The sequence below is a fragment of the Manacus candei genome, unplaced genomic scaffold, assembly GCF_025592945.1.
Source record: "Manacus candei isolate 608988 ecotype Guabito, Panama unplaced genomic scaffold, ASM2559294v1 h1tg000158l, whole genome shotgun sequence".
Classification (NCBI taxonomy): domain Eukaryota; kingdom Metazoa; phylum Chordata; class Aves; order Passeriformes; family Pipridae; genus Manacus; species Manacus candei.
The window spans coordinates 246,816-257,779 of record NW_026138206.1 but is presented as its reverse complement, the minus strand read 5'-3'; the positions used below and the strand labels follow the sequence as shown (position 1 = coordinate 257,779).

The 10,964-nt window shown below is 56.7% G+C and overlaps 1 protein-coding gene across 1 annotated transcript in view; it reads left to right on the top strand.

The window, feature by feature from the left end:
* Positions 1–79: 79 nt before the first annotated feature.
* Positions 80–10,964, top strand: part of SCN4A (sodium voltage-gated channel alpha subunit 4) — a 44,010-nt gene continuing 33,125 nt past the window's right edge. Inside the window, exons 1-3 of the mRNA XM_051772706.1 lie at positions 80–222; positions 9,628–9,926; positions 10,214–10,334. Coding sequence (XP_051628666.1) covers positions 189–222; positions 9,628–9,926; positions 10,214–10,334 — 454 coding nt within the window. The 5' untranslated portion in view covers positions 80–188. The remainder of the gene's footprint in view (positions 223–9,627; positions 9,927–10,213; positions 10,335–10,964) is intronic.

Below are 10,964 nucleotides of genomic sequence, written 5' to 3'. Positions count from 1 at the left end.
TCCAGGAACTGGTTAAATAGCACAAAGTCCTGCCTTGACTCTATAGTGCTAATATTTGAACAGAATGTTCTGTTTTCTGGTGTGGGCAGAAGGTCAGGACAGAAGGGCTCTGTGGAGCTTTTTGGTCAGCTCCAGCTTCATTTGGAGATTTGCTGGATTTGGGGTAGGAGAGCAAGCAGCAGCGGGTCATGAAGAGAAATCCATCATCGTTTCTGTTTCCAGGTTAGACTAATGAGGTCGTTTCTGTGCAGGGGAGGAAGGGGGAGAAAGTGGTGGATGCTTTGGGGAATTATGAGGGCAAAGATCCCAGCTGTAGCTGTGGAGATAGTGGGAAGGGTGCCCAGGCTCTGTGCCTGTCCAGCTGCCTCCTTCCTTGGTTACTCACGCAGCCCTTGGAATATCTCATCTTTGGGTCTTCATTCTCCATCTCCATGTGGATTTGAATGGCATCCCTTGGGAGCTGGAGGGCAAGAGTGGTGGTGTGGGGGTCAGCACCATGAGGGCTGTGACAGCTGCAGGTGCCCCGTGCTGGTCTTGATTTTCAGGGTGTCTGGTCCAAGGTATTGGGGTACAGAGGCTGCAATGGGAAAACAGGCATCCTTCAGCCCTGGGATGCTGCAGGGATATTGCAAATGCCACTGGAGCAGCAGGTCTGGGACCTGCTCCCAGTGCTGTGTTGGTGATCCCTGTGGGAGCCAGTGTCAATTCTGGCATCCCTTGGAGGTGCTGCGTCCCTACCCCCCCGTGCTCCCCGAGTGTGGGGGACCCCGGGGGGATAGCAGGTCATTCCAGCCCCACGCCATCCTCCCTTCCACCACGCTGTCCCCTCGCTGCCTTCGCGGCACAGCTCAGATCTTTTCCAAGCCTGACTCGAGAGCTGCCGGCAGGGAGGAGCAGGAGCTCGGGATGACACCCGAGTGCCGGCAGTGGGCAGTGGGCAAGCGCAGGGTCCCCTCTTTAACCCTTCCCCGCCTGCTCGAGCCTCCACCTCTGCCAACCCCCTCCCCAAAGATAAACCCAAATCGCCCTCCACCCCGGTGTCCCCTTGGCAGCGATCCCCTCCCGGGGGTCACAGGGATAGCGGGATGGCGGGAGGGGGGGATGGGGTGGCATCCCCCGCTCCGGGCAGGAGGGGGTTAGTGCGTTGCTGTAGGGTGTTGCAACCTCCTATTTCCATCTGCGGCCGGGGAGAGTATCCCAGGACTTCACAGCTCCCGGTCTGTGTGTGCCACTCCCGCCCCCAGCACAGCAGGTACCCTGGGGTGGGCTGTGGGCACACGGGCATCGAGTGCCACAGTCCCCGGCAACTCCAGGGCAGCAAAACTCAGGGAACTGTATGAAATTAATCTCCACGTGGCTTATGATGATGGTGGCACCTGCAGGGCTCGGGAGTTTCTCTGCAGGGCTCACAGTTTCGGGGGGGACAGTGGTTTATGTCCCAGGGGCACTGGTGCCCCCTCTGCACGTTGAGCATTAAGGATTTGACTCCCTGTCAAATCCTCCAGGGACAGGACAGGCTCAGCTGTGTCTTTCCAAGGAGCTGGGGCCAGGGAGCAGCACCTTGTTTGGCAGGTGCAGAGCAGTCGTGGTGGTGGGGACCCCGTGGAAGGTGCTGCTGCAATGGGCTGTGACACTCAGGGTTGTGCATCGTGTCCTTCTCCTCCCTGTAAATCCCCCAGCGCTGGCACAGCCCTCAGCTCACTGGTGTCCTTGTCCCAAGATGGAGTGGGTTGGCTGCTGCCAGGAAAGGGGCTGGAGAGTGCTAGGAGGTCTTCTCTTGGTTTGCTCAAGACAGGCAGCCTCCAGCAGGCAGAAAACAGCAGAGCAGCATCACTCCCTTAGCAAGGGAACTCATTCACCGTGTGCTTAAAAGCACAGTCATGGAATAACTGGGGTTGGAAGAGACCTTAAAGATCATCTTATTTCACTCCCCTGCCATGGGCAGGGACACCTTCCACTAGCCCAGGTTGCTCCAAGCCCCTTCCAACCTGGCCTTGGACACTTCCAGGGATCCAGGGGCAGCCACAGCTTCTCTGGGCAACCTGTGCCAGGGCCTCCCCACCCTCACAGGGAACAATTCCTTCCCAATATCCCATCTAAACCTACTCTCTGTCAGTGGGAAGCCATTCCCCCTTGCCCTGGCACTCCAGATCTGTGTCTAAAGTCCCTCTCCACCTCTTGAATTTGGCCCGGGCAGCCACACCATGGGTGTGTGACCTGTGGTAGCACAGGTCTGGTCTGGACCCCCCCGAGGGACTGTGGTGGCACGTGGGGAGCAGGAACCTGCTGCAGCATCTCAGTGCCCCTGTTCTGGCTGGGGAAAGGCACCTCCTGTTGTTGGGCTCGCTCTGGAATTCTTTTCCAAAGGCTTTCAGGCCATCCCTTCCGCTGGGGGCTAAGGGGGGGTTGCAGCAGCACAGCTTCACCCGGCGCCTCGGGATGACGGATGCTGTTGGGAGCATCCCACAGTCCTGCTGGCACACTTGGCTTCAGGCACAGGAACAAACCACACCCAGAGGAGGGTAAAAAGCCACGGTGGTGACAGGAGGCAGCACAGGGGACGTGTCACTGACGGCAGCCAGAGGTGCCTGAGCCACCCAGCCCACGGGGCTGCCCCGCCGAGCGCTTTACAACCCCAGGAAGTCAGAGGATAATGCTGAAAAATGAAAAACTAGGGTTTTTTTCTCATTCTCTAGCTCTTCTGAGCCAACTACTATTTGATAACAGAGTGGGAAAAGGCTTGGGGCGACTCCTGATTTCCTCATTTGTGTTGTTTTCTCCTTGTGAAAACTGAGCCCCCTCTGCTTTTACAGCCAAGCAGCCTAAAAATACAGTGAATTTCTAGAACTGCCACAGTGGTGGAGACCCAGCATCCCACAGCAGTGTTGTAGGAGCCATTTGTTTGCAGAAGAAAATTTTGGAGACTTCACTTATCTTTCCAGATGGTGTTTGTAACGTAGTCACAGCAAGGCACTAAGGGATGACAATTTATCCGGGGATGGTAAACATCAGACTCTTAAATGGCTCATTATCGTGTTACAGAAAGGGGTGTAAACTTGTTTATAAAATGGCTCGTTTTGTCTGGCACAACTGAGGGTGTTTATCTGAGTTACTGATCGAAATACATATAATCCTGAAAACAGTAATGTGGCTCCAGGCCCTGCTCAGCAGCCAGTAAATCCCCCACCTGCAGGACTTAGCATGAACCTCTCCACCCCCAGTGCTATTTGTGGACAGAAAAAAAAAACATTTTACATTAGATTTTTTCAGTTTCCCCACATTTCCCCCCCCCCAAACTTATGGAAATTACATTAGGAAATAAACAAATAAACACACCAGAGGACTTTTTCAAGCCATGACATCCCCTAGGACCACGCTGGAAGGTTTTTTTTTTCTTCAGCCATCAGACCTTATAGCCAAGTTTTTGTCACCCTGTACATTTGTGCTGTCCTGACCATACCAAGTGTCTGTGCCCTTGGCTGGGTTTCAAACAAATGCATGTTGTCCTGGCAGTGGCCTCCTAGTCCATGGGATTTGGGGTTTTTCAAACCTGTTTAATGTGTGTAGGGGTGGAGAGGGGACCCACTAAGGAGGGTTCATGGGTTGGGAGAGCAAGACCCAAGGCATGGCTCAGGGGTCTTGGAATCAAGGAATGGTTTGGGTTGAAAGGGACCTTAAAGACCATACCCTGCCATGGGCAGGGACACCTTCCACCAGCCCAGGTTGCTCCAAGCCCCTCCAACCTGGCCTTGGACACTTCCAGGGATGCAGGGGCAGCCACAGCTTCTCTGGGCAACCTGTGCCAGGGCCTCCCCACCCTCACAGGGAAGGATTCCTTCCCAATATCTCATCTGACCCTGCCCTCTGGCAGTGGGAAGCCATTCCCTGTGTCCTGTCCCTCCATCCCTTGTCCCCAGTCCCTCTCCAGCTCTCCTGGAGCCCCTTTAGGCCCTGCAAGGGGCTCTCAGGTCTCCCTGAAGCCTTCTCTTCTCCAGGTGACCCCCCCCAGCTCTCCCAGCCTGGCTCCAGAGCAGAGGGGCTCCAGCCCTTGGAGCATCTCTGGGGCCTCCCCTGGACTCTCTCCAGCAGCTCCACGTCCCTCTTACATTGGAGGCCCCAGAGTTGGATGCAGAATCCCCCCTCACCTGCTGCCCACACTGTTGGGGTTCAGCCCAGGACACAAGTGGCTTTTTGGGCTGCAAGTCTCCTCCTGGGCCGGTGGGGATGTGCAGCAGGGAGTGTTTGTGGCAGCCCTTGACACATGTCACCCATGGCTGAGCTGTGACTCATCCCCAGACCTCTCAGGGCCAGCTGGTCCCTGTTGCACTGTCCTGCCCCTTCCCAGGGTGTCCCCATGGGGATAAATAAACAGGATGCAGAGGGTTGGGTTATCCCATGTGCTTCAGCCTCTGGGTGCTGGGGGGGTGGCAGTGGTGCCTCCCAGCAGGGTATGGGCTGCAGGTAGCAAAGGAGGGGGTGCTGCAGGATTGGGCTTTGCTTGTGCTGGGATGGGTTTGGACTGTGTGTGGGTCTGGTTTCCTGAGCTGCTGGGTGCTGGCTCATCTCCCCTGGTGCTAACACAACTGCAAGAGTGTGGGCCAGCCCTGGGCTCACTTGGCACCATCTGTCCCCTGCTCATTTCCTTTGTCACACGAGCCCCTTGTTCCTCACTAATCCCTGCTCCAGGGCCCCCGTGCCGGGCACTGGGAGCACTTGGCTGAGCATCACCTGGCTCTGCTGGTTCTTGCTGAGTGAAGCTGATTTACACTTGCTGGTGGCCATTCTGATTGTCTTCTCACTTGGATTTATGTCCCTTTGGTCTCTCTGGTGTTTTTACAGTGTGACCTGTTATGTGGCTGAATCTTGCAGGGCAGGTTTAGGGGTAAACTTAACTTATAGCTCCTTGAGCTGTGTTTGAATGCTGCAGATGGTCAGGGGGTCCCACTGCTGCCTCCCAAGTCCTGGGTATCCGTAGGGCTGAGATCTCTCAGGGGCAACTTGTCTTCACTTGAAACACCCCCAGTTGTACCTGTCCTTGTTAACCCAGCCCTGAGTATGGTGGGGAAACAACTGCATCCCTCTGGACTGATTCCCCAGGAGACTCCAGGTTTGCAGATGCTCTCCCAGAGCAGAGGGAGGGGCAGAGCCCCAGGGCCAGGGTGACCCCAGCCACTCTTTGTCCCCCACCACCACGTGTCTGTATGCAACAGCCAAGAACATCCTTCCCCCTCTTCCTCAGCCCACGGGAGGTTATTTTCTGTGCAGGGATGAAGTGCCAGCTCTGGGTGAGGTGACTGTCCCAGCTGTCTTAGACAGGACCCTGCCACCCTCCCATCTGGGCTGGTTAAACAGAACCAGCACCTCTGGTACCTCCCAAACCACCCCTGTTATTTTGGAGGCTGATTCATTTACGTGTTGCCTCAGAGCACCAAAAATATCAGAGGAAACTGATTTTTTTTCCAAAAAATTCGTGCCCAGGGCAGCTCCTGTCTCTGGGCCTGAACTGCTTTTACCTATTGGAGAGGCAAAGAGTTTGATCTGGGTTATTTTTAGCAGCTGCTACAAATGTGCCAGGATGTGCCAGGCTGGGGCTGCTCACCCCATCCCCATGGCCAGGGGGGCTGGTCCCAGGGTGAGACACTTCTCGTGGGGTGGTGGGACCAGGCTGTCTGTGTCCCACCCCCTCGGTGTGGGAACTGGGGGAGACAGAGGGGCTGGGCTGAGCCCCTCACACAGCCTGTGTTTGGCTCTTGGCTCCTCTTTCTGGGAGCAACAATCGACCAGAGATGCTGGTGGCTGCAGGGCTGTGGTGTGTGGGAGCTGGGCATGGGCTTAAGTCCTGTGTTTGATCCCTGGAGTCACCCCACTATCTCTGTGTGGACACAAAGGGGTCAGAGCAGGACCAGGTGCTGCAAAAGACTCCGAAAAGCCAGGAAGCATTTTCATACTCAGGGCAACATCCCCTTTGAGGCCTCCCAGTATAGCCTTGTGGGATGGTGCCCACCCCCAGCACCTCCCTCCATGGCCCTGCTGGCACCTTCCCTTCCTTTCTGCTCCCCTTCCCAGATCCACAGCGCTGGCTCTGCCTCCTTTCTCGCCCCCTGTTCTCCCTCCTCTCCATCACCCGAGGACAGAGCTTTCCCCGTCTCGCTGACCCCTCCGCAGCCACGCCTGTCTCTGCTCCATCAGCCCCCGGCACGGCACGATGGCTTCGTCCCGGCGAGAGAAGAGCAGACAGGGGCAGGAGCAAAGCCGGGGCTGCTCCCTCCAGCTCCCCTCCTGCTCCCTCTCCCGCCGGGACAGGAATGAGCAGAGTCATGGGGCTGCAGAAACCTGAGCCCGGCGCTGATCGCTGGTGGCAGCTGGAGGCAGAGCCGGGCACGGCGAGGGGTTGGAGGCTCCGGGAAAAGCGTGGACCAGGCAGCACCCCCTGCACTGAAGGGCTGGACAGCAGCGTTGCTGCTGGAGGGGCTGGAGCCCCACTACACATCCCGTAGCACAGGCTTGTCCTAACAGCTCTGCAAAACCCTGTTCCCAGGGAAACAAGCTCCTGTGAGTCCTCAGAGCTGCCAGAAGGTGAGGTGGGAAGGACCCCCACGGGTGCTGTGGGTCCTGCTTGAGCGTGTCTGAGTGATGCTGCAGGGAGTCAGACTCAGTGATCCCGATGGGTCCCTTCCAGCTGGAGGTGTTCTGTGACCCCACACACCAGTGCATCCCTGCTGGGACTTGGGCTGACAGAGCCAGACACAGCTCCAGTTTCTGGCTTGAGCTTTGAGGCCACTGGTATCGAGGAGCAAATTTCTAGAGCTGCTCAAGTAGAGCATGAAATGGGTGTAAATCCAGAATAATTCCATGAGGAGCAGCAGTGGTGGCACCTGCTGCCCCACTGCCCAAGCACCATCCCAGCCCCTCACAGAGACACGTGGGGGCAAAAATTCTCTTCTTGCTGGCTTTGATGAGGTCTCACCTTTGGGTCCAGCAGGAGTAGGGGGAGATGGGCTGTGCCCTTCTATAGTGGCTGCTCTGGGCTCTGATTTGCATCAGTTTGGGCCACAAGCTGGGTTGGAGCTGGACTCTGCTTTGCAGTGATGTGACTCAGTCCATGCTATTAAAAAAACCTTGTACAGCAATGGCAAAAGCCTCCCTAGAACAGAACCACAGAATCCTTCGGGTTGGAAACCCCCTCTGAGATCATCCAGTCCAACCATTCCCCAGCACTGCCAAGGCCACCACTAACCCATGTCCCCAGGTGTCACATCTACATATACATCCCCCAGGGATGGGGACTCCACCACTGCCCTGGGCAGCTCTGCCAGGACTGGACAACCCTTTCTTGTAGAGAAATTTTCCCAATATCCAATCTAAACTTCCCCTGGCACAACTTGAGGCTACTTTCTCTCCTCCTGTCCCTTGTTCCCTGGGAGCAGAGCCCAACCCCCCCCCCCCCCTGGCTTTCCCCTCCTGTCAGGGAGTTGCAGAGAGTGAGAAAGTCCCTCCTGAGCCTCCTTTTCTCCAGACTGAGCCCCCCCAGCTCCCCTGTGCTCCAGACCACAGATTTAAATACAAAAATTGATGCTCTGTCCACTTGATTTTGTTTTTAAAAGTTGCCCTTTCTGAAAGGCCGCAGGTTGCTGCCATCCCTGCAGCAACTGCTTTTTGAATGAGCACCAAAGCCATGGTGCCAAAATTCAATTCAGCAGAGACAGCAAGGGACTGTGGTGGTTTCTAAAATGCAGTTACACTGCTCTTCTCAAAACCAAGACCTCCCTGTGTCATTGCTTTATCCTCTGGCTTTACCATCACCACAGGAACGTCACGATATCATTACACACCCAGAGTCTTTCTTCCCATCAGGGCTGTAAATGTCCAGTTCTCCCCAGCCACAAAGGGTTGAGGGTTTGCAGCTCTCAGCACGGCAGAGCTGGGCTCTGAGGAGTATTGATCCTAAAGCTTTTCAGGGTCAGGTGCTTGGCAGCATCACAGAAAGTTTTGGTTTGCCAGAGGGATGCTTGTTTTGGGGAGGGTGAGGCACAGAGGTCCAGTGATCCCAGTACCCCTACAAAGCAAGACTGAGCATTAAGGAATATTGGGCTCATCTCCAGCACAAGCTGGGGGTTATGGGTCAATATCAAGGCAAATCAAGGCAAACCAAGGTACAGGGGCTCAAAGCAAGAACCTTCCTGGTGCTGAGGAACTCTGTGTACCTCTCTCAGGGCATGGCAGACGCATCCTCTGGGTGCAGCCACCCCTCCCGTCCCCTCCCCTCCCCTCCCCTCCCCTCCCCTCCCCTCCCCTCCCCTCCCCTCCCCTCCCCTCCCCTCCCCTCCCCTCCCCTCCCCTCCCCTCTTTCCCCTTTCCAACCATTTTTGTTGTTCTGCTGCAGAGGAGCCATCCTTAGCTGTCCTGAACCACCCAGCCTGTTCCTGTCTGGGGATTCCTCCCGATCCCTGTAACATTAGAAAGTGCCATTATTGCTTTGCTTTTTGGCTCAAGGTAAGACTGTAACCCCTTCCTATCGGGAGCAGAGCCACCCAGCACTGCAGGTTCCTTGTGTTCCCCGTGGCTGGGTGCTGTGACATGGCCATGACCCTGCAGGACTCAGATCCTCTGGCTGAGGAACCTCTTCCTTTGGGCACCACACATCTCTCACTTGAGCAGGAGGGAAGCTGTTGCTGCCCTGCCAAGGGGAGGCAGCTGGAGCAGTGCCACTGCTGCCCAAGGTGTTTTGTTTTGTTGAACAGCCGTGCTCTAGGTTGTGAAATCTCATGTCTAACACATCCAGCTGGTGCCAGGGACACCAACTGCTCAGCTCATATGGTGCTCGGCTTCACAGGGCCTTCTGATCAGAGGTGGAATGGGATCTGGGAGGAGAAAAGCTCACTTGGTGCTCTAACCAACCCTAACCTCGCCCCAGCGGGTGAGGGAGGGGATTGTCCCACTCTGCTCTGCACTGGGGTGGCCTCCCCTGCAATACTGTGGCAGTTTTGGGCACTTTGTGTGTTCAGCTGGAGGAGACTGAGGGAAGACCTCACTACAGTTCCAGCTTCCTCAGGAGGGGCAGGCCCTGAGCTCTGCCCTGGGGGGATCAGGGATGGGACCCAGGGAATGGCCTGGAGCTGTGTCAGGGCAGGGTTAGGTTGGGTATTAGAAAGAGATTCTTCCCCCAGAGGGTGGTGGGCACTGCCCAGGCTCCCCAGGGCAGTGGGCACAGCCCCAAGGCTGCCAGAGCTCCAGGAGGGTTTGGATGATCCTCTGGGGCACAGGGGGTGACTCTTGGGGCTGGGCCTGTGCAGGGCTAAGGGTTGGACTCAATGATCCTTGTGGGTCCCTTCCAACTCAGCACATTCTGTGATCCTGAGGAGAAACACATGGGATGCTCTATCCATGAGTGATCCACACATAATAACCCTTCACGCCAGCCCAACATTCCTGTGACAAACCCACTCGGAAAAACCCCACCGAGATCCTCCATCACCTGGGCAGAAACACCCCCAAACCCATTCACAAAAACCCCACTGAGATCCTGCCACCCCCTGGGCACAAACCCCCCAAACCCACTCGCAAAAACCCCACCGAGATCCTGCCGCCCCCTGGGCACAAACCCCCCAAACCCCGCTGTCCCCCCAGGCTGGGCGCGGCCGGCCCGGAAGCAGAATGCGAGGATGGCCAGCCTGCCCTTCATCCCGGGCCCCGAGAACCTGCGCCCCTTCACCCCGGCCTCGCTGGCCGCCATCGAGCAGCGCATGGCCGAGGCCGAGGCGCTCCGGATAAAGAGGCAGCATGTGGAGATGCCCGAGGAAGAGGAGGTCAAGCCCAGCAGCGACCTGGAAGCCGGCAAGAACCTGCCCCTCATCTACGGCGACCCCCCCCCGGAGCTCATCGGGACCCCGCTGGAGGACCTGGACCCTTTCTACAAGGACAAGAAGGTGAGGGGCAAAGCTCAGCCCATGGGTGGGCTTGGTGTTAGGTGTAAGTCCCAAGGAAAAGACCAAAGCAGGGACCTTCTCTCCCTTTTACCATGCCCCAGGGTCTCCTCCTGATGATCCACAACCCCAGACTGTGGTTGCTCCTCCCTGTTCCTTGGGAAAGCCCCAAGCCTTTGGAGTTGCAAACACGCGTAGAGGTCTCTCGTCTAACAGCAGCTCTTGGTCTGTGGGTGTGTCAGGGGTGTGCAGAAGGGTTAACCCATCTCCTTCCCCTCTTTTCTCCACAGACATTCATAGTCCTCAACAAAGGGAAGTCCATCTTCCGCTTCTCAGCCACCCCTGCCCTCTACATGCTGGGGCCCTTCCACCCCATCCGCAGAGGAGCCATCAAAGTGCTCGTCCATTCATATCCTTATCTCTGGGATGCTGCTCTGCTGCTCAAACCCTGGTGCTCAGAGTGCAAACAGACCTGGGAGAGGGCTGAGAGAAGGGTTTCATGATGGTGTGGTGAGGAAACCTCTTGGGCTGCCCCCCAACGTGGCCAGGACCCACTGACCAGCCAACCAGTCCTTTAGGAGTGGGGGCTTGAAGGCTTTGGGCACCTTGGTGGCACCAAGAGCTCTGCCTTGGTTGGAGAAGGGAGGAATCTGTTTGGTTGAAGAAGGGAAGAAATCCAAGTGGTGGAGCTTCCTAGGAAGAGATTGAAGGTGTTTGAGGCCTGGAGAGACTCAGAAAGGAAGGGAAATGTTTATGGGTCAGGGGATCCTGTCCCACCTGGGAAGTGGGTGAGTTGGGGAGCTCAAAGGATTATTTGGGAGAGGGAAGGGAGAGGAACTGGGACACTGCAGTGCAGGGGAGGAGACAACTTGGGCAGTGCTGGGGCTTTTGGTGTGAGACAAGCAGAGATGGAAAGGCAGGAAAGGACCCCAAGAGCAGGAGGGGCGCTAGGGTGGGTGGGAAGTGATCCCAGCAGAGCTCTGGTGGCAGCAGGGGTTGGTGGCCAGGAGTGGGGTAGAAAAAGAGGAGGTGTTTGTGGCA